Genomic DNA, 23,943 nt, shown 5'->3' with positions numbered 1-23,943 from the left:
GCACAGAACTGGTCAGCTGAGACATGTTCATCTCTTCCTCCATTAAGCTACAGCATAACCAGGTAGGAGTTAGATGAACTGCATCCTAAATTTTATCCATTCTGATAACCAAATCCATTGATTATGGTAGGAGACTAGACAGCTGTATTGCAAGGAACCCTACCCATTCAGGCAACAGCTGATCATCTCCTCAGTTTGTAATGAAACAAGGCAAGTGCATAATCTGCTTTTAAACTGGTACATAAACACTTATTATCACCGTACCTTAGCATTGCATGGCTTAGCCCTAGGTTCAGAAAGTATTCTGCAACTTGTTTATATGATTTTTTTCCTACCAAATGCAGATTTTACTGTCATCAATGGTGGAAGATTAGACTTCATGAAATGGAAAGTCTAGAGGAGGCAGCTGCTATACACAGTCACTGTACCTCAGTGCTTCTGATACTTTCTGATACATACAGGGGTTGACAAAAATCTATTTCTTCTGCTTGTTCATTTTCTCCCTCTTTAGAGTTTTTCTTTAAATTAGTACAGTACTTTGAAGGTGGATTTTGTTTTGGTTTTTGATATTAGCATGTGCCTATAACATATTATTGCTAAGATCTGAAGATTGCTTAGATTCTATCTGTACTGGGGTATGCAATAACCATATTGAAATAAGCTGCCAAGGATAACTTTGATAGTTTTATCACTTCTATGTTGAACTTTGCAATAACCATGAATTAAAAAAAAAGAAAAGTCTATCAGATGAACATCCTTCTACAAGTTTGATGCTACCCTAATTAAAGTAGAACTGTTTCCAGGCCAATGCAAAGCACTGAAAGGGTGGTTGATTAATGAGAGTATGATTGTTTTGGCTCAGCCTCTACAACAATGGCAGTCTCTGATTACAGTTAAGATGTAAGGTACTAGGCTGCTGGAGAGGCACTTAACTAGCTTCCTCAGTAGTCAGCAGTACTTAAACATTTCTGGCTTTGATACTTCCTATGCAGATTTTGTATTGAGTTTTTCTGCTGTTTTCTTCTGAGACATAAGAAGTTTGCAGGCTTGCAGCAGTGATTTAGTCAGTTGTGATGAGGTTCAGGTCTGCAGCTGAACTGGATTGCACTGGAGTGGATTCAGGTATTGTCAAGGATTCAGCCTTATTCAGATAGTCTAATTCTTGATCTCACTGATTTTCAGGTTTTCAGTATTTCTGTTAGCCTTTTCACATCCAGGTGAGCTTCTTTATAAATGTGTATTGGATTTATAAATCTTAGCATTACTTTCTTATTCATTAATCAGACCTCAATATCTGTTGTTCATAAAGGTGGTCTTTGCAAATATATGCACAACACTTCACATAAGATGTCATGTCAAAATACAACTAGTGATTAGGGACAGTTTCAGAGGATGAACTACCTCCTTACCTAGCAGCCCTCCTGTTGAAGAAACTGAAAAGTCTTTTGCAGTAGTTAGGAATCTTGAAGACGAGGGAGGAAAAGGTTTCTCAACAGTCTCGTAACACTCTGTCCTCTGTGAAGCACAAGTTAGCATCGTATGAATTACACTTAATAATTCATAAAATAACAGTTCTGAAATCTGCTCAAGCAAAATCCCTGTGCTTGGGCTGAAAGTATTCTATTGTCTCTGGCTTTCGTGAGTTAAGTGAAGGAATCAGAAAAGATAATCTTAAAAATGACTGTGCCATTGAAATGTGATCTGTTATTGTGCAAACATGAACAAGCAGCACTGTAATTCTTGAAACGGGCACCTGTGGGGATCAGTATATCCAGAGAAATGAAAATACTTTCCAGTCTTTTTTAACACCTTTTATATAAAGATTAGATGGCAATCTTGGCTTAAGGCTCCCTCAAGGAAAGAAAGATGTGCTTTATTATACCATTTAGGTTGGTATAAGAAATCGAGTAATTTGTACTTTTCTTTTAATTGTAAAATCTGCATGTCTCATAGCTATACACATCATTGTAGTATGGAAAGAAAACTAATCATTTCTGGTAAGAAAATAATTAAGGAAAAATTGAAATGTGAAAGATTTGTAAAGTTTTTCAAAATTTCTTTTTAAAGTGACCTTAATTTCAGATATGCTTCTGAGTATTTTTTAAATTTGTATTTAAAATTAATCCAAAATTTTAGTAATCAAATATTGAAAGATGGGGAGGTAATATGAAATCTCACCATTTCCATTGGAAGGAATTAATTCCCCAGTAATTTTTATTTGTAATAGAGTTGTTTTAGTCAGCTGTACTCTGATAAATGCCACTTTTAATCAGCCTCCTTGCCAATCATAATTCCCACTTGTATGATTAGTGGAAGAAAAGCTCTCTGTATGTGACCTCATTAGGGCACCTCTTTATGGGAAAGGAAAGGAGGATTTAAAATCTATGCAGCTAAGAAGGTGATGAGAATTTGCAATGTGAAAAATAAAATACAGGTTTCCAAAACAACTGAGTTTATTCTGACTTAAGCTGTTAGCAGAAGTACAAATGCTATTTTAAGTAACCCTGGAAGGAACCTCTGTGAGCACTGGGAAGAGTTGTGCCATGCTGCATGTGGTCCCCCATGGGGAGGCATTACTTTAATTGCTAATTCAGTCTTCAGTATTGCCAGTTCAAAGATCCAAATGTTCACATCTGAGAAACTAGCTTCATTTTAAAAATCTTTATTTCTGATTCATAAAATGCACATTACCATAAAATTTGAAACTAATAACTTCTTTTTGCTCCTCTCCTTAAAGAGCATCTGGGTTAGTACCTATGTGTTTACAATATGCTTTGCTGCTAACGTGGGACTGTTGTACGGCGTTGTGTGCACTATAGCAATCGTGATTTTCCGCTTTCCCAGGTAAGAAACAATTTATTGAAATGTTCCACTAGCACTTCATTATGTATTCCTTCTGCATATTGCTTCACAGTCAGGATAGACAGACGGTATACTAAATTTAACAACTAAACTTCAGGTTTTTAGTTGCAGAAAATTGCAAGATAAGACAATTCAAAAGTAAAAGTCACATCTGTCCATTTACCACAGACTAAGGAATCTCTAAAACATTTTATAAAATGGTATTGTTTTGTGATTTCTCTTATTATTACACATCTGTAGGATTCATTATGTGAAGGTAGCATAAAATCAACTGGAAGATTAATAATATTTTTTTCCATTAGATATTTATTTGCTCCTTAAGAAAAAAGTATGTCTGGCAAGCTTTAGTAACTAAGAGCCTTTATAAACTCCTATGTTTACCATGTTGCACAGGAATTGGTAGTTGACAATTGCACTGCTAATATAGATTAATGAAACATAACTGTACAACTATTCTAATGTCTAACAAAATGTGTAAGTTCTGTGCATGGCTTAGAAAAGTCAGGACAAATAAACTAGAGCCATCAGAAGTTTGTTTTGTTTTGTTTTGTTTTGTTTTTTTAATTAATATTTTTTAGTTGCTACTTTGGATCATGAGTCAAGGGAAATATAGCTGAGGTTCATGATTGATTTGTGCTACAGAATTAATCCACAGCTCACCAGTCCTGGAAATGACTTGCTGCTTGCATGCAGTTGTTTGCATGAACACTGAATCCCAGTGAAATTAAGCACAATATAGACAGCTCGATTAAATGCTTGTTAAAGTTAATGGTGTTAGACATTTGTGCACAGCTTTATTCTCATAGAATAAGTTAAAGAACCAGCATGAAAATAGTTCAAAATTTCAAGGCAGTTAAAAATAATGGGAGATTGCTTCTGCTTGAATTAACTGATACTTTTGTGATAACATTGTGCTACTCAGCAAACTAAAATTTTGATAAATTCTGTAGTAAAGCAAAAGGCAAGTTTTCATGTTGTTTTTGTCCTGAGCCTGGATGTTAGAGGCTCTCCAAAAGCAGAAAGTGATGGACATTTAACACAAAAGAGCCAGATGTAGAGGAGATCTCAGTCTGAACCTGCTCTTATTAATGTAAATAAGACTCTTCCCACTGATCTCTGTGTTCAGTAAAGCTGCACATGATTGTCCACAACATCTAAAGGCATGGAACAAGATTGCAGCCTTAAAACTGGCATGGCATAGATGGGGTTAACAAGAAAATGAGTAGTAAGCCGTGCAGTCATGAGTAGAATTGTTAGCAGAAGCGAAGCAAGGAAAATACCATAGATTATTTATTGTAAAGTTTCTGTTCAGATGTCAGAGTGCTGGATGTGGTACATGTCATGTATCAGACTGTATTAAAAGCAGCAGCAGCTACAGCTCCATTTATGCAGAGATGAGAGAACAGCTGATGTTTGCAAGGCTCATTTATCTGGCCCCAATACCTGCAAATACTCCTTGTACGTTGGTGCATCTGTCTCAGAGGATAGATAGTTCCATAGTCTTCTTCAGTTAAATGTGTTCCTGTAAATGACATGTTGAATCAGAAGATCCTAACACTGAGCTCCCTTTCCAAAGCGATTTTCTCTTTCCTCTCTGTAGAGAGCATAGGAATACTGATGCTTTCCAGTAAGTCCCCCATTTTGATAGCTAGAGTGCAATGTTCTGCTTCATCATGTAAAGATGTGTCAATTTCAATGACAAATAAAATATCTTGGTTTTTCATGACCCACAACTATTCTACATATTTATTTTCCCTTTCCTCACAATATCATTTTTGCAGGTTAAAAATATTAATTAAACTTCTTTACTTTTGAAGATATAGATTATATATGAGCTACCTTGACTTGAAAGTAGCTCTGGCCAGCAAACAAAAATTAAAATTAAGATATTCTTCATAAGCAAATTAGAGAATTTAATTATTCATATATTCAAAGTGATCTCACAATTCTAAAATGAGCTTTTTACTGTTTAAGAGGATGATTATCAGAAAAGATAAGGTCTGTAATCACAAGAATACTCCCAGATTGCATTTTTGGACCTTTAAACTGCTATGCTGTAGCTTGGGGTGTGTGTCTTTTTTGTTTCTGCTCAAGACTACTAATGATTAACTGTACAGATTTTTCCCTATATATTGATCACAGAGCAAAGACACTGAATTTGAAAAATATGAAAGAGGTGGAATACAAATACAAAGCAGAAGATAATTGTGTAAGTTAATTTCTTTTTTAACTTTCTGTTTGTGTGTGTGTTTCATGAATTCAGATTTGTTTGTTTTCTCTAGTTAGTTACCAGATCGTAATCGGGGAGTCAAGGGAATGCTTTTATGATATGACCACTTGAAATCTAAAGCCAGGATAATATAATAATATAGCTGGCCATCAGAAACTGGAATATTTTCATGGTTCTGCTGCTTGTCTGCAAAGTGAAGTTAGGCAAGTCCTCTTAGATTTATCTATCTTAGTTTATTTGTCATTTATAGTTATGAATTGCTCTTTCTCAGTGTTTCCTAATTCCTAAATTTAAAGAACTATCTTGCCAGGAATGGCAAGGGCAATCTCAGCAGACAATAGCAGTCTCTGTATTATTATCACTTTTCCTGAAAGTCCTTTGGTATTTTTATCATCTCCAATCTATTTTGTGAAACTGTTTCTCTCACCAACCCCTCGTGACCAGATTGTTCCAGAGGACATCATAAGGCTGGGCAAAGAGGGGCAGCACCACAAAATTGTTACAGACTGCTTCACAAATTTCATCACCCTGTGCATATGAAAAATGGGTGAAAGGATCTCTCCCAAAGACTGCGCCTTTTAAATCTGGCTTCTTACAAACTTAAACCAACCAGTCAGATTATTTTGGTTATTTTCATTGCAATTATCATCAAAGTTGCTTTTTGCTCAGGTCTGTGGTAAGAAGAGAAGGGTAATGACCCAGAGAGGTGAACTCCCTCCTCCAAGATGAAATGGCAGGTCAGCAGCCAAGAGAGAAGTAGAACCATGTGTCTTAGCACAGAGCCCCATCACCAGGACATCCTGCCTTTTACACTGTGGCAGTTTCTCCCACGTCCTTTTTCCCTTCTTAGTGCTGATAGAGGGTCTTATGTATCAGTAAACTACATGCTCAGCAGGTAGTGCTTCACCATTAAGCAGATCTTCTTTAAAGAATTTATTATTTCTGGCAAACGTCTTCCATCAGAGCTGTCTTGGGCTAAAAATCTGAACTTCCAAGGGCTCAAGGGAATTTACTGTTTTGGCATGCTGAGAAATGTTAGAATGTGAAAGGTACATAAGAATGGGGAGGACTCTGAAATGTGAATGAAAAACATTGTTGTTGAGGCTGGATCAGCTGTCAATTATTATATCACTTTTCATTCTTAATAAAAATGTTGGAGTAACTTTGTCAGAGATGGGTAACAAAAATTTGATTTACCTGCTGTTTTTCATATTGGTCCATGAAGCACTTTGTACAAATTCCTATACATTTTTTTTTAACCTTAAAAAGCTGGTCCCCTGCTTTTTTCCCCCCTAATTCAGTAAGATTAATGCCAGTAACCTAATAACAAACTAGTGTCTGCAGACAGTGGGGAAAATAACATTATGTTAGAGAAGCAAATTGCTCAAGAGCTATTACACAAAAAAAAGAAGGAAAATATGCCTTTAATTGAATTTAGAGTCACTGGGTTGCAGCAGGCATTTAGGGTAATTTTTAATGTATGAATGTTAGACTGATCCAAGTTTCCCTGGCAAGTAACTGATTAGACATAAACAACAGGACTTTTAAACATGAAAATATGCAAGCTTAATGATCTACCCTGCCATTAAGGATTTATAGGGGTTATTTCATCAATAAGAGAAAAGACACTTTAATGTGGAAAAAATCAAAGGGTATTTAGAAAGTTATGTGAAACACATTTCATCCCAGGCGTCTGCTGGCACTGAACTCGCACCCGAGCAGAGGCAGTGCTGCGCAGAGTGCGCAGGGCAATCGCCCCGGGCCTTCCGAGGGGTGGCAGGAACAGACACCTGAGATGAATTTCCTGCTTTCTTAGCAAGGACAAAACAAAGAGGAAGTTCTGTTGTTTTCTGAACAGTTCTTGTCAACAAAGAGTCAAACCAGAGCGAGGAATAACTGGCTGGTCAAATTTAGGCATAGTTGACCTTGTCCATTCAGGACGAAAATTATACCCAAGTCTGCCATTTGCTTGATCTGGCCTTATGATTTGAGCCTTTCAAGTTTTGGACTTTGTGCTTATGGAAGCTTGATCATCACAGGATTTGATCTTTGCACATCAGTCTTCCTTTTCTCTTATCTTTTATCTTCTACTTTGCCATGGCACTGTGTCCACTTGTCTCTACACCAAGCTGTCTATAGCATCATTTTTGTGGGAATCTGTGGGATGTCAGAGCATTTCTCCATTCAAGCATATACCATGCTTTGTTTTGCCCTTAGTTTAGAGCTCTATTCCATACAAACAGATACATTTTAACTGCCAGTTGAGTTTTGCCATGTATCTGACTGTGGCAAAACTCATTTGTGGTATTTTCTGCAATCACATCCATAGGTAAATTGCGCAAAGTCCCTACACATAGTCTGGGGTTCTTTGCCTCAGTTGGGATGTTTGAAATGTTTCCTTTATTTCATGGTCACTGTGGTGGTGTCTGAGAGATCATCTCATTCCCAGAAGTCTGAATAGCAGTCTATAATAAGGAGATAGTTTATGTGGTTTGTGGTTCCATTTCTGTTTTGCTTGAAAGTCTGTTGGGAAAACTGCATATCTTCAATGCAATCCCAAACAATTTTTAACTACCTAAAAAATGGTCCGTGTCAGCTCCACTTACTTGTGTTTGACTGTGACCTTGTTACATGATTTTTGTTAGGAAGAAAGAGAGTATTTTTTTGACCTTTTTCTCTTGAAAATTCTTGATTTTTGCTTCCATTGTCACACAACCTGTGGAAGATTGGGAGTTCAGTAGAAGCAGCTTCTACAGAAGTTCCCCTACCAAACCAGTCTTTAAGCATGTCTTACTGCTGTCCAATATATTTATATATAAATATTAATTTTCTTACTGTCTTTAAGCATGTCTTACTGCTGTCCAATATATTTATATATAAATATTAATTTTCTTACTGGCTTTTGAAGATGTTTTATATGTACACCTTGAGAGAAATAGCACTTGTTTTGTGCAAAATGTCTCCCTCTTGTACCTGGGGGTTTCGGAACATTATCTGGTGTCTTTCCAAAATTGTTCTGCTGTGTAACATTTATGTTTTGAGCTGCACAGTCTGACTGAAGGTGCTGGTAAGCTGGTTGTAGTTTATTTAGTGAATAATAACTCAAGGGCAATGAAGAGTTCTTGTGAAGATTATTGTGTCGGTTGTAGAAATATGCTGGTAAAGCTTTAAATGTGCCACTCAAGGTTGATCTGTATCCATGAAATATTTTCATGGAGAACTGTCTCTGTAATAAGGTCATCTTCAGATGAGCAAGATGAATATTGCCAGCTTTCCCCAGACCACCTGCAGTGTTTGCCCTAAATCCTTGTGTACTTTTTGCAAGATGCGTTTGTCTAATAAAATATATTCCCTGTCTGCAAATGTTACCTTGCCTATGCTTGGGGATCACACCAACTGAAATAATGCTATTATAATTGTTAGCTAATAGTTCTTAGTATTATGCCTCATAATGTGTATGCTTGTTTTCACGCTAAATAATATTATAGATAATTTTCATTATATATTACTTGTGTTTCCATTCTTCAGTTATGTGTGAAGGCTGATCAATAGAATTATCTATTCTCACAATCCAAAGCTCCTCCTAGGTTAATTCTCAGGTATTTTCAGTTTTTTTAAAGAAATGAGTCCGGGGTTTGTTCTCTAAATCCAAGAGGAACTTTTCAGCATTATGTTTATTTCATTCCCCAGGAATCACTAAAACAGGTAAAAATAGTTTCAGTCAACAGCCCGTTAGTCTTTTTGAATGCCAGAAAATTTCACGCTGACCTGTTAAAGATAATCCAGAAGGATGGCATGAGCAGCCAGGTATGTGATATTGTAAACAAGGTGGGATGTGCTTTACGCTTCAGTAATCACCATGACTGGCTTGAAGATTGTGTTTGCTTTCTTTGCATTTCTTAGAGAATGCAATCAGATACTGAAACAGGTATAAAAAAGCAACATTAGAAATTATTCATTTAGGATAAAGCTAATTCTAATCTTAATCAGATTCAATATGGACTATTTTTGTATTATTACTTGAAAATAATATCTCTTTGATTTCTGCATGTGATCCTGTAAGAGACATTAAAGTACTTATCCAAAACTCAAAAATTTCTAGAAGAACTTACATAATCTCAGCTGATATAAGGCTGAGACTTTAGAAAGACAATGAGTAGTTACAAATATGCTTGAATAAAATGTGATTTTTTTTTTCCTGGAGATAAGTCCCTGAGAGATGGACACTTCATTTCTAACTATAAATAATTTGGGGAGCATTAGGAAGAAAGTGGCTGCCTTTTTTCTCAATGGTATTGCTTCTTTTTCCTCTTTTGCAGTGATTGTTTTAGAAAAATAAACAGTATACAAATTAGGTATATCACATTTTTGGAGAATATCCCTGTAAGTACAGTATTTTCCAAGTTCATCTGCACATAACTACTGCAACTTCCTGCAACACTTCCTAAAAGGGAAAAGATAAATTATCATTTTTCTATCAGTGCCATGAAGACATTCCAATATGATACAATGCTTACTGTAGACAATTTCATCCAGTTTGGCAAATTGGGCTGAGAAAATCCAAGCTGTGTCTTAGATGGGTTGTTAAGACAGCAACACGTGTCTCCCACCTCTGCTGTTCCTTGACAAGGAGTTGTGCTACCCGTATGTACTCAGATGGGTGGAAATTCAGCTCAGAAAATGTGGTGCTTTTTTCCCTTGGTTTTGCTAGGCTGACTGATTTGGATTAGTATGATAAAAAGCCTCCAAACAGAGAGAAATTAGGATTTTCATGGAATTAATTTGAGTCAATTTAATAAGTTAATTTGTACGTTACTTATAAAGGAGATTTTATCCTTTGTTTCTTCTGTAAGGTACTCAGCAGTACAGCTGCCTGAAAGACTGTGCCTTTTTTTAAAATTTTTTGTTGTTGTTGAGTAAATGTCTTTCTGCAGCACATAATGGGTGTGAAAAAAAATGCAGTTTCACTTTTGTTTCTCTGCTTTGTGTCTGGTTTTAACTCATGTTTCTACTGAGAACTTACATATTGAAATAACCATTATAAAAAATTATCCAGATAAATGTAATTTTTTAATAATTTACACGTCAAAAATGTTCTTACTAAAATATTAGCATAGCAGATGAGATTGCAGCAAGTAGAAAATAAATCAAAAGTTAATCTTATAAAATCACTGCCAAGATTTTTTCTTGCCAAGAACATTTTTCCCATCTTTTGGCCACTTCTTAACCACCTCCTGCTTCCCCAAAAGCATTGTGTCCAAAATATGCTTTCTAGTGAATCTAAGCTTGAAAGAGGTTGAGCCAGCTAAAAAAAAATGCAAATATCAGTTTGAGTATGTATCTCACTATTCTTCTAAAGTTATACCAGAAAATATTATACATCCAACAGGTTATTGCATAGGACATGATATTGGAGAGAATGAGTCAACTTTAGTACTGAGAAACAGAATTCTTATGTATTGCATTGATTTTCTCTCTTTACTGTGCAATGGACTGGTTTTCCTTGGTATGTTAATAATTTGCTGCTTTTATTTCAGTGTGAGCAGAACACATTGCTCTGTTCATTTTCCAATGGAAGTTGCCATGGTGAGTTTATTATCTACAAATGGTGTTAAAACCAAGATGGATGTAAGTGTGCAAAATAGTTCCACATTTTTCTATATATTTCTAGGTGCACACAAGTTTTGTGGAAATAAATATTTTCAGTTAGACTAAACATTCAATGAAGCATGAATGCTAAACAGTCTTAAATTATGCTAACCTTGCCCTAATAAGTCCTGTAACTCATTCTGGTTTTGACAGACTTTCTAAGATTTCAAAATCAGGGAACCCCTAGAAAGTGCCTTTTTTAAGGAGTGGAAGGTTGGTACTAGATGATTTAAGGTCCCTTCCAAACCAGACCATCCTCTGATTCTGTGTCCCTGCTTATTGCACTGGAATGAGTGTGTGTAAAGAGACAGGTACATAGTGGGGGAAACCCTTCCCATATTGTTGCCTGGACTCATCTTCAGACCAGGCTGAAGAGATTGTTTTGCTAAGCTCTGGTCTTGGGGGTTTTTTGCATGCAGAGTATATTAGTATGAAAAAGTAAAAATAAGATTAGAACCATGTTAAATCTTTGGGATCTTTAAAGCCACATAGGAGAAAATCTCAGAAAATGTCAACTGAATTGTTAGTGACACGATAACCACCAATATTATACAGTATATCAATACAATATATAATAAAAACCCCTAGAGGTTTTCTTTCAATTAAGGATTAAGCTGGAAACCCCACTCTTTCCACATTTTGTAGCACTTAAATCAAACCAGAGCACATACAATCCCATGGGAGAGCTGCAGCAACCTTTTGCAGTGGATACTTTATACAGATGACTTCATTGCGGGTAGAATTAAAACAGTGTTTATTTAAAACACTTATAAGCATTAAAGCCACAGTAGAAAACCTGATTTGGGGGCTGTTATCTGAATGTTTGCATTTGTTAACTAGACTCAGGACATTTTTATGGTACTACATTGTTTAGTTAACTTGGGGGTGACAGAGTGCTTTGCTGTAGTATAACAACCTACGAAAATGGTTATTGAAGATTATATTGTATTTTATTGACTATATTGTAAAATATTATGTTTGAGATCTTACCAGTACATATTTCAATCATCTTGAGGATGAACTGGTTTCTCATATACAAAAGTGACAGAAAGCACAAGACCTCTTTTCTGAATGCCTAAGACCTGCCTTGAGGACTTAAATGCTGTCATTACTTATATCAACCAGTCTATGGTGATTCTTCATGGGGTCTTTTCAACAACAAACAGAGAAAAAAGAAAAATCCATTTAAAAAGAAAAGCAAAATGTGGAGCTTAAATTTTCAAGGATGGGAGCATAAGGACACAATCCTTAAGCCTTATGGCAGTTGTCCAGGAAAACATGGAAAAAAATGTATGCCTTCATCAGAATCTTTCCTTTCTCCCTATGGGGAATACTGTCTGTATCAGCACCAAGTGAAACAGCTGTTCTGGCTCATGCCACTGATCCAAAGAGGGTGCAGGTCTTTACCTATCCCCCCATTTAGAGGCCAGGCAGCCTCTACTGCAATTCAGGATGCAGCAGGGAATTATTACGCTGAGCCTGGGACATCACATGAACCCCTTCTGTGTTTCTATCACAGTAATTTTCAGGAGGTTCCCTCTAAAATCCTATCTTTTTGTTTGTATGTATCTATTAATGTACGCTGCACAGAACAGAGACAGTAAATGTCTGGACATGCAACTCCAAAAGTCTTTGCTCTCAGACTACTGTCGGAAAGGAATTACCACCATTATAAATTTACATCATGGGGAGATTCCAAGTCTCCTCAATAGTTTAAAATCTTTACCTCTGCTCTGCCAAAGCCATTCAGCTTAACTCATCTTTACAATCAGAATTCCTTTCCTTCATATTTTTTTTTCAGTTGCGAGCATTATGAACAAACATTTGTTCACAGAACAATGTAAATAAGATGTGCAGTATTTCCTAGTTTTCACTTTATGAAAGCCAGGAATCATTTATCTATGTGCTAGCTCAGGATGCATTTAGAACAGAGTATGTTTTGATTAAACACAAGATGGCCTGAGGTTGAAGAATGAGTATAAGAACTTTGCAAATCTTGCCAACACAATTTTCTTCTCCAGCATGAATGTGTAGTTGTGTATTAAAAAATTACCCAATCAACAACCAGTATAGTAAAACCTTAGGAAAATTAATTAATCCACTTTACATCTATTTCTTCCTTACGGGTGAATATTAAGTTAAGCCATAGGCAGGTGTTTAGGGCCTATGGAATTCAGTGTCATATCAGAACTTAAAAAAAAATAGATAAATTGTCTGTCTATACCATGAAAAATCTTCCAAAGAAGCCAACTCAATGAGAAAATCAAGTTTGAAGAAGCAGCTGCTTAATTCTTGAGACACTATTGCTGCCTAAAACATCTCCATTAATATATTCTGTCTGTCATCACTTTGCATTGCCTTAAAGGTTCTTCAATTTGTTCTTCTAAAATATGGCACTTGCTTTCCTGATACCCCAGAACATAGCAATGACAATTTTATTGTGATAGTTTGGGCTTATTTTGTTGAGCTATCATCATTCTTATACCCATTTCTTGAGTATTCTCCTTTTAATTAAAGGTTTTCATTTATCAAATGTGTAGGTGAGTTGGTGCAGCCATGTCACAGTGAGCGACATGTTTTGATATTAGACTGCAGTGGACTGAATTTCTTTGACTACACTGGAGTCTCCGTGCTTCTTCAGGTATTCATGACACTAGAAACAATCTGTAGATGTTATAATTATACATATGAGTTATTGGGGCCAACTACTAGTCACTCCACCTATGTCACTGGATAAATCTTTCAACCATAGAAAAGATGAACACAGACTTGGCATTGAATTGTACTGTGTTTATATACAAAAAATTACATTAAAATATTTCTATTGGGTAACAGAGCAAATCTATGCTAATCTAATATTCTATTGGTTAACAGAGAAAAATCTATGTATCTATATGTAATGAAGAGGAGTTTTGGAACTCTTCCCTTTTTTGTAAGTTGGTTTTTCGTCATATTTGACCCTGCCACATCAGTTGTAGGGATGAGTAAATTTACTGCTTTAAAATTTCAGCTCTAATTCTGTGATTTTATTTGTATATTCTACTGTTTGCTAAGCCAGAGGTCAAAACATGATCTCCATCCTTTCTCCTGTGGGCAACACATGTTGCAGACTGGGTTCAGGCAGTGCAGGAGTTCCAAGATGCTCCCAGAAGAATAAACCCAGCATTCACTGGTTACTGTGGTGAATGGAACTACGTCCAGATGGTGGCTGGCCACAATTGGCGCTCCCTTGGGGCCAGTCCTGTTTAATATTTTTGGGGATGATTTGGACAAGGGGATCGAGTGCACCATCAGTCAGTTTGCAGAAGAGACCAAGCTGGGTGGGAGTGTTGATCTGCTGGAGGGCAGGAAGGCTCTGCAGAGGGATCTCTGCAGGCTGGATCAATGGACCAAGGCCAGTTGTGGGAGGTTCAACAAAGCAAAGTGCTGGGTCCTGCACTCGGGTCACAACAACCCCAGGTGGTGCCACAGGCGGGGCAGAGTGGATGGAAAGACATGGGTTAGTGGTGGACTTGGCAATGCCAAGTCAGTGCTTGGACTTGATGATCTTAAAGGTCCTTTCCAATCGAAACAAGTTTATGAGTCTATAGTTTCACATAACAAGTAGTTCTATATAATGGATAAAAAATTATGTTCAAAGCTGTTTCTTAAGCTTCCATCAGATCTGGAGTTTAAAAGTTGTGTAGTGAGTACAGAGTTAAGTGGGTATGAAAGACTTGGTTTGCATAATTTTTCTGAGTAAGATAAAGGGCTAGATTTGAACTTGGGTCTTGGCCCAGATCTCTTGTTGCCCGAACAATTTTCTCAATTTACTGCAGTGATTGCACAGTGAAGTAAGTGCTGCCTTAAAATGTTTTAAATTAAAACTACACATACAGGCAAGGATATAATGAAAAAAAACCTGGAAAAATAAGGTTAGTGGGAGTGACTATTAACTATTAGTACTTTTCCTATCCTTTCGTACTGGGAAGAGTTCATCAGAGATAGAAACTGACCTGGATTGCTCTGGTCTGAACTCAAATCATGTAGGACTGTTAATTGTTGAACAATAGTCACTGATAGTCTAATATCCGTTTGAAATATTGGGCATCCAATATTGTATTAGTTTAAAAATTTGTGAAACTGATTTTCAAAAGGTCTTAGAGACCTCCAAATTACAAATTATGTCAAAGAAGTGTTTCACAAATTTGAGAGAGGTAAGTCTGGCATGGGCTGTGAAGTGCACAGGTTGGTAGTGCAGCCTCTGGACAAACGGTTGGTCCAAAACCAAGTTACTCCTCCTCCTACCAAAATGACCACACTCAACATGTCCTTGTTACACTCCTTCCCAAAATATCATCACTGATGTCAGAGATGGAGGATTTTTTAACTGACTAAGATTTTTGCTTTGTTTTAAAAATAGAATATTCTGATGGGGTTCTCACTGAATCTCCTCCCAGAATTTTTCTACTTCACATGGATTATTTAAACATTTTTTGAAGCAGTAACTGCTTTGGATATTCCTCATTTGGCAGGAAAATGCCCTACTCTGCTTTTAGAGTTATTTTCACTTTTTTGTTGTTTTGTTTTGGTTTGGTTTTGTTTTCTATCTTATTAATATTTTTTATCTGGGGAGTTGAACACTTTCAAAGAAATAATAAAGAACAACTTACTGCTCAATGCAGCATGATAGCTATGTTGCTTTTTTGATATAAGTCTCAAAGTTTCCTAGGTCTGAGTCCTGTATTTGTGGACCGGAAGTAAGCATTTGGTAAGGACAAGGGAAAACACGCTGAAAAAAGAGAAATGGAAATAATACCCCTAAAAATACAGTCAGAAGTTGCAAAATTATTACTCAAATTCCGTTTTAATTCTCAGCAGAGCTGTAGAGTACTGTGAAGCAGTGGCAAGAAATAAATGTGGTTTGGTGATGTTTGCATTATAGAAGGGCTCGCTCTGGTGGCTGCTGGCAGTACAGCTGCTGCAGCAGCACTCCGGGCTCTGCCTACCTTGAATATGGGCTTTTTGTGAACTTTCTTCTCTGTTGGTATTTTAAACAGGTTTTTTTTTTAAATTTCCTGTTTTCAAATATAGATTTACGTGGACTGTAAAAACAGATACATCGATGTGTTGCTAGCACACTGCAAAGGCAAGTATCAGCTTACAGTAAAAATTTAACATGATCATTTATATATCTTCACTACCTTCTCAGTGCTCATGTGTTTGTTTTACTGCAGGTTCCTTGATAAAAGCAATGCAGTACGGTGGAAATCTTGACTCTGAAAATCCTGTATTTTTTGAATCTATTTCTTCAGCAATTGATGCCATTCAGATTCACAGGGTAAGACTTACAAGCAGGAGTAGGTGAAGCCTGGAGGGCTTCTTGGATGCTCACAGCAATTTGTTAAAGTCTGGGAAAGTCTTATTTACCCAGTGAACCTTTTATGTAGAAATCTTTTATCTGACTGTAATCTACAACTAGTCCTCAGGCTGAGGAATGCAGTTTTCCATTTTTTGCTGCTAGCACTATCTTCCCATTACCACATCTCCTTTTGCAACAACATCTCCATCTTCTATGATAGATCCAGAGGTGCTGTGTTGTGGTGCTTTAATCTGGGCTCATTCTCTACTGGAAAGATTTATGTCATCTAGAAACACCTAACACAGCCTCTCAGTGAGACAAATTAACTCACAGCCAGTTCTGCATTACTGAAACAACACTCCTGTTTCTCAGCCTGGGATGCTTGAAGCTCTTCACACATCAGAGCACTGGTCTGACTGAAATGGTTCTGTATCCCCAGCTGGTTTGGTTTGAGTTAGAAATCTTGTCTCTGCCCTGCATTGTACCTCGCTGTGTTGGCTCACAGGTGGAAAGAGGGGAATTGCATGAGGTAGAACAGACAGCAAGAGGGAGAAGGGAGGCTTGAGCATCTATTTACTTGTTTAATGATTCCTGCATTCCTTTTTAAAAAGATTGTAAACCTGGACTATCCTCTTGAACTATGTGATCCATTTCCACTATCATGGAAGTGCAAGTGAGTGTCCATTAAAAGCAGTGTGCTTTCCCATGGTTTTATTTATGATTCAAACTTGGCTAGAGCTTGGCTCAGAGCCTTCTCCAAGAGACATTAAACTCATCATGGTCTGCGGTTTGGTCGTTTGTCTTTTGTTCTTCACTTTGTATTTAACTAATTAAATCAGACTTGCCTATGGACAAAACCACTTTCCATTGATTTATCCAGATTAAGGTGAATTGGCATAGTTGGTCTAGTGAATTGACCAGAAAAACATGTTCTTTTCAGTGCTTTTCAACATTTTTCATTATGTTGTCCTACAAAAAATAATTTATTGAAATGGTAACTGCAGGGCAAAAATAATGGGGTTGGCTATTGTATATTTTGTCTGGGTCTGATTAGATGGATTAGAATGATTGGTGTGTTATAAAATGTCTGCTTTTTATATTGACATTATTAACTTTCCTAACATTCTCGTAGGATAGTTATGTACCAGCATTCCCATTTTATGGAAGTGAAACATGGATAGGCCAGGACAAATGTTCATGATGAAAAGGGGGAGTTAAAACTCAAAGTGCACTTTTTAAGGAACTGATTGCTCGTTTCTATCAGAGCTGCTAGGCAAGTCAAACCTCTGCATAGTGGCTTAGCAGTTTAGTCTGAAAGGCTTACATGCAAACTCAAATTTTAAATGTAATCATGAACAGTGTACATATACTGCTGGTGCTTCTTCAGAATATTAACAGTATGTGCTTCAGGGATATTTATGTATTCATTGTGTTCAACCCCTGAAGATAAGGTGGACAGGAGTGAAAAGGCAGGGTGACTGCAATAGCAGCAGCACACTGTAGCTACCAGTCTATGTACTCCTCCTGTGCCTTTTTAAGGTGCTGAGGTCAGTAGGACTCTTCAGTGTTAACATGACAGAATAGGCAGAATAGGATAGAAAAAAATATGAGGAAGGAGTTGGAGACTAAGAGAAAGTGATTTGTTCTGATTCACATTTCAGCTTCACCATATAGCAGGAAATAGTCTTTTACTGTCAGAAAGGTAGAGGTAAGAGGGCTTTGTGGTCCATTTTCATCTCTGCTGCTGTTCAGAAAAGACATTCTTATCTACATGCTCCTATGAAAATGTGTTGTTCTCATTTTTATAAATTGGTAGGATACTTGCCTATTACTTTATGCAGTTAATCTTAAATAACTTTTTTTAATCACAAATAACTTTTTAAAATATTAGTGGCATTTTCAAGCTAGCACTCCTTCATATCCTAATTTTACATTATATTCTAGGAAAACATTATAATACTTTTTTTGTTCTGTTTCTCTCATTTTAGAATTACAGCAAGTTCAGTGAACAGAGTGAAGTGTGATGCCCACCCATTGAGCATAGCAAGTTTCATCTGCTCATATTCAAAATGAACTACAACATGGCTTCTCCGTCACTTTTTCTCCAGTGGATCTCACAGATGATCTTTTGTATACCATATATATTTAGTACATTCAGTAATGACAGATCTACCTTTCAGAGAGAAAATCTTTCAGCTGTGATCACTCAGAGAATTTTTATGCAATTTTATAGTGGTTTTATAAAATATTTTTATATACGTTTAGATACAAATTATTAGAAAGCAGACACGAGGTACTGTGTTTACCAGTTAGGTGCATTCATTTAGTATCTTCTATTGTAACATTAGTTGTAATATGCATCTGTAGTTTTGTGTATGGAATAGAGACATGAATTCTTAAAAGAGTTTATTATAATTGATACAGTATCTGCAGCAAGGCATATACCAATGCATACATTTTCTAATGGCTTTACTTACTCTTTCCTCTGTTCAAGACAGCCATTTGCAGTAACAGCATCATATCACAGCTATCATATGCTTTCACTTTTTGTATTGGTTTTGTATGCTTTTTAATGCATGCTCAGATCAGTGAGAGAACTCACAAGTCTATGCAGAAAAGGCACATACATGTTGACTAAGAACACTGGATTGCCTCCCTCTGTATTTGTTGTCTTGTGCTATTATGGTTTGCTACATCTTCAAAGCCACAGGTATTCTTTAGCTCAGTCTGAAGAGGAAAATTTGGTAATATTTTTCCAAAATTATTCTTTTTTCCAGCATTTTTCCACATTATTTCCAGTCTGCATTTCCACTTTGAGCTGTGATTTGTTTGGTGTTGAAATCTTCAGCTGAGGCAGCTGAAAGGTGACGGTAGTGACACATGAGGTGTGTGCCACACTTCAGCCACAATCCTGGTGTGATGTGCAGTATACTGTGTGTGAGCACACAAAGCGGGTGGTGGAACTCACAGGTTGAGTATTTGGTTTGTATTTATGGGTTGTCAGCAATTGTATTAGATCATACTATCACACAGCTATCATGTTATTTGGCAACATATTAAGGCCTTCCAGTACCTGAAGGGAGCCTACAAGAAACATGGAGAGAGACTATTTGCAAGAGCATGTAGTGATAGGACAAGGGGAATGGCTTAAAACTGGAAGACAGTAGGCTTAGACTAGATATTAGAAAAATATTAGATAATTAGAAAAATTCTTCACTGTGACAATGCTGAGGCACTGGAACAGTTTGCCCAGAGAACTTATGGATGCCCTGACTCTGGAAGTGTCCAAAGTGAGGTTGGATGGAGCTTTTAGCAGCTTGTTCTAGTGGAAGGTGTCCCTGCACATGGCAGGGTGATGGAACCAGGTGATCTTTGGCGGCCTTTAAAACCTAGGCCATTCTATGATTCTATGTATGATTTTTCTCCTCTTACCTTTGTTCCCTTATGTGAACACCAGCAGTAAAATGTGAGTTGAGCAAAAAGGAATCAACAAATGAGAAAAGAAGTAGGGGATTTTGGTTTTTTCACCAGCTTAAAAAATCTATGGAAGGTATAGGTATAATGAATATGGCACAGCTGTAACAGCCATCATACACTACAGAGAGGAGGGAAGTACAAGGAGGCTTTGTGCAGCTGACACATATAGGCAAAATCTAACTCTAAGCATTCTATTTTCAGCAGCAGTTACATTTGTATGCTTGTCTGGACCCTCCCTGCCCTCTCAGCCCAAAGCTGATGCCTGCAGGAGATGAAGTGGCTCATGGAGTGACTTCTGCATCTCTGCATAGTTAAGACATTAATATGCTTTTCCTCAAGTCTTGGTCACTCCACACTAGTAGTTGATAATGGGAGAGAGCCATGGGGTTTCTTGCCCTTTAAATTATGAGTGACTCTTGTGGTTATTCCCTCCTTTGTCCCACAGAGGACTAGAAATGTTCTGTACAAGTTCTTTTGAGACTGCTTTGGTAATTACTATGCAAAAAGCTGATAAGTGAGAAACTCATTATATGCAGGAGAAATAAATTCTGTATATTGTCCCAATCACATTAATTTCAGATGCTATAGTTGACTGCAAATGGCTCATTACATCACTGGACTCAGTAACAGGCTATAACATTTGATTAATAATTTCTTGAAACAGTTTTAGTAATTTATTAACACTTTAGAAACTATTTACAATGTACTTTAATCGCAGAAGCATCAATTTTATGTCACAGCTGAATGGAGATTTCTACTTAACTGCAAACTGAATAAATGAATAAATGGTATCTTTTCTACTAGGTTCAGCATTTGTTCTTTGTCAGCTGAATGTTTTTTCTGAAAATTTATAGATTAGTTGATTAATGAAATTGTAAAAAATAGGGTCTTTAGCAAAGATAACATCACTTTTCAGGAGACTTTCACTTTTATTCTGAATGATCTTGTAAATGGAACAACACAGATGCTTTTAAAATTCCTTGTAGTATTAGCCTTTTAAGAAACCTTCTGCATTTAATAATCAATTTTGTAGTGCTTATCAAAATAGCTTCTAATTTTTATTGATTTCAATAGAAATAATTTTTGATCAGTTTAATGGCTGGTTTAGAGATGAACATTTATCTCCCATTAGCTCCAACCTTCCAACACTGGGATTTGGTGTAATACTTCTGTAATCTATTTTGCTATATATAATTAGTCTAAATAACTTTCTGTTTCTGAGAGTATGCATTGTTAATTATATTCCCTGTCTGGCAAGTGGCATCACTTAGGATAGTTGTTTCTCAGCAGAACAGTGTTTAAGGGGCATGTGAAGATAGTTGCTCTTTCAATTTCTTCTACAATACCTGTACTGAGTTTAAGCTCTGTCAAAATAGAACTGCTCTATACAGCTATGGGCAGTGAGGGATGGAGCGTCATTTCTTTTTTACCATTGACTTGGAAGAAAAAATTTCAAATTACAAACCACTGACACGGTTTCCATTTCTCCACCACCCACCCTTCTGAGCTACTGATGTTTACTAAAACCTGTGACTGCACCTTGCCTGTTTTCAAATGGCCAGGAGGCCATTGCCATCAGACCTCGTGGACTGCCAGGTCATGGCTGGTCTGCTGGTGCGATGGGAGTTGCTTCATGTCCTCCCCAAGTTGCTCTTTGCAAATCCCTATTGATGGTGTGTTTGTGCCACTGACAGACTCAACTGACAACTGCTTAATTCTTTGGTGAAGATTTAAGGAAACACCTTAAAGTTTCTGGATTAAGCTTTGGAGGCAATCCCCACTATCAATTTCTACCCTTCTCTCAATGCTTTTTTATATAGATTGTCCACTGGCTTTCATCTGTCTCTCAGAATTATTATGTAAATACATGGAAGCTCAACCCAAAACATCACAGTTAGCTTCGCTGGAATGGAATAAAATTAAATAGAATAGAGTAACATTGGAAAGAAACCAACAGGGATCATCTAGTCCAACTGCTGTTACTATAAAAGAATATCATAATTACAATAAACCATACTTATTCTTCTGATCTAGAAGGGCCAAGGGAGCCAAACTCATTCTGTAGCAAATAGCCTGCACAAAGTCTGTGTGTCCTTATGGCTGGGCAGGCCTGGCCACACTATCCCAATGGAGTTGGGAATTACAGTCAGGAACAATAAAGAGGTTTAGTTATTTGTGCCCTGCTGCTGCAGACATTAATCTTTGTACCTTCAGCTTTGTTTGCTTGAACATCCCTAGGGACTTTTCAGAATAATGCAAGGTTTTATCAAGTGTGGTTACATCTGTGAGCTTATGCAGTGTTAGCAGTAAGAGCAAACTGTGGAGTTTCTCTGTCCTCAGTGATTTCTAAAGCAAGAGAGAGACAGCACCTGCCAGCACAGGCTTGAGGAAGTCTCTCATTTGCAAACAGGTTTCAAGTAATGAAACTAATGAGTTTATTACTCTTGGTAAGCAATTCTGAAAATCTAACCATTCATTTTGCTTCCTGTATGTATACTTACATGCTCAGATTTTATATTGCAAAATTCAGTGTGTATGAGTCACCAAGCTTTTGCAAATCATTGCTTCAATTCTGCAGATTTGGTGTATTCTGCACTTCATAGGAGAACTTAAATACAACGGGTTTTTTTGCAGAGGTGGTCCAAAGTTATCAGAGATTATATATTTACTTGATGTGTTTAGGAATTTTTAGTTATTTTTAGGAACTTATTCTACATTTTAAATAGTATATCATGTGAGTAAAGACTTTTTCTCAACATTTAAGATTTGATAACCAGAGTATATTAAAATGGTGATCTGATCATATGCTCTTATAGAATTTGTTTCACACATTCCAAAACAAAGCAAACAATGAGGAAAAAAAGAGAGAGCAAACTGATGTTAAAGAATGAGTATAAAGGCAATTAAAAATTAGGCATAAAATATGTAATAAGGAAAAGACTGTTAACATTACATTTATGCAAATTAAATGTTTCTAATTCTTGTCATATGTCTTTCATTTTAAAGGTTATTTGCCCTGATTCTATGATTCAAGTGTCACAAGGTCTGGCTGTAGCTGCTTTGACATAATTTATTTGACAGCTCTGTGTCATAAATATATAATGTAACAAGGAAAGGTATCTTCACTGTTGAATGAAAACATTAATGTGTCAATACTGTGTATGAATACTGTTTGACATTTACTAGTTTCAAAAATAAAATACACAGTATGCCTTGAAAATATGGTATTCCTATTTTTGGAAGATACTTTCTTTGTCTACAGGAACTCATAAATAAATGAAGGAGCGCAGTTCCAGAGTGCATGCTAAATGGTGCCTTCATCATTAAGATAGATTTTACTAAAGATCACATAATCTGTATGTTTCCATATGTTTTATAATGCATTTAAATATTTTTTCTTTTTACAATGCCATGTATTAGCATATGCAAGAATAAATTTGTACTGAAATAAATTGGAATATGAGACAATTTGCATGTAGAAGGAGGAAAAAGCCCTCATTATTTCAATTCTCTTTTTTTACATTCTGTACTAGCCACTTTGTTAGGAGATATGCTGCCTTCTCCAACCTCAAAACGTATTAGATCTTAACAATGAAAAAAGAGAATTTGCCTTACATTCAGAAGTTTTATTTCCTCACAGCTCTTACAGGAGTATGGCATGTAACACATTTTTACCTCTGTGAGAAATACAGAAATCTTGGTCCAATTTCTCCAGTATTGCCTCTTTGCATGCACAGTCATTTGAATATGTCTTTTTTTAATTGTCATTTGCATCTACAGATGGTGCACCTCATATCCAACTGGCACATACTGACGGCACTGCTTATGTACAGTCTGTGGCTTATCCCAGTACAGAGGAAATGATGGGCAAACCTTCCCACCACCTCCCAATAACTGTAATGACATTAATGAAAAATGGATTGACATATCTTTAAAACTTTGGCCTTGAGTGTAGCAGCTTAATTTTTCAAGCCTGGTAATTTATGAAAGCATTTGCTTCTACAAAAATGAATGCAACTGCTACATTTTTTTGATTTTACAGTGGTATGAAAAAGTATAAACAATTTACAGTTCCACAAACTCCTAGATGCTAGACAGCTAAATAATCTTGATGACATAGGCTATTTTCTAGAGCTAGGCTATTTTTTCGAGCTCTCCTTTCCAATTAAACTCGGACAATAGCAAGGAAACATCCAAGTTATCTTTCTTTGGGGTGAGAGAACAGAAAATATTATAATTTTTATTCCCAGAATGAGCATGTAGAAGCTGAAGATCAGCTCTCACCAGGAACTTGAAAGGTAACTTGAAGTGCAACTCCTTCCCTACTGGGAATCCTTTCACTCCACAGCAGTTCTGAAGAGCATGACATGCAAAAGCAGAGAAA

General features: G+C 36.6%; 1 protein-coding gene across 2 annotated transcripts in view; it reads left to right on the top strand.

Annotated features, from left to right (window-relative positions):
* The window catches only part of SLC26A7 (solute carrier family 26 member 7), a 70,386-nt gene extending 47,607 nt beyond the window's left edge, over positions 1-22,779 (top strand). For both annotated transcript variants that reach the window (XM_077188072.1, XM_054642287.2), the window contains 8 exons: positions 2,738-2,844; positions 5,005-5,071; positions 8,783-8,899; positions 10,630-10,678; positions 13,282-13,382; positions 15,815-15,869; positions 15,958-16,061; positions 18,071-22,779. In XM_077188072.1, coding sequence (XP_077044187.1) covers positions 2,738-2,844; positions 5,005-5,071; positions 8,783-8,899; positions 10,630-10,678; positions 13,282-13,382; positions 15,815-15,869; positions 15,958-16,061; positions 18,071-18,106 — 636 coding nt within the window. In that variant the 3' untranslated portion in view covers positions 18,107-22,779. The remainder of the gene's footprint in view (positions 1-2,737; positions 2,845-5,004; positions 5,072-8,782; positions 8,900-10,629; positions 10,679-13,281; positions 13,383-15,814; positions 15,870-15,957; positions 16,062-18,070) is intronic.
* Positions 22,780-23,943: the final 1,164 nt, after the last annotated feature.

The sequence above is a fragment of the Agelaius phoeniceus genome, chromosome 1, assembly GCF_051311805.1.
Source record: "Agelaius phoeniceus isolate bAgePho1 chromosome 1, bAgePho1.hap1, whole genome shotgun sequence".
Taxonomy (NCBI): domain Eukaryota; kingdom Metazoa; phylum Chordata; class Aves; order Passeriformes; family Icteridae; genus Agelaius; species Agelaius phoeniceus.
The sequence above is the reverse complement of the archived record's forward strand: the minus strand, read 5'-3'. Positions and strand labels throughout refer to the sequence as shown.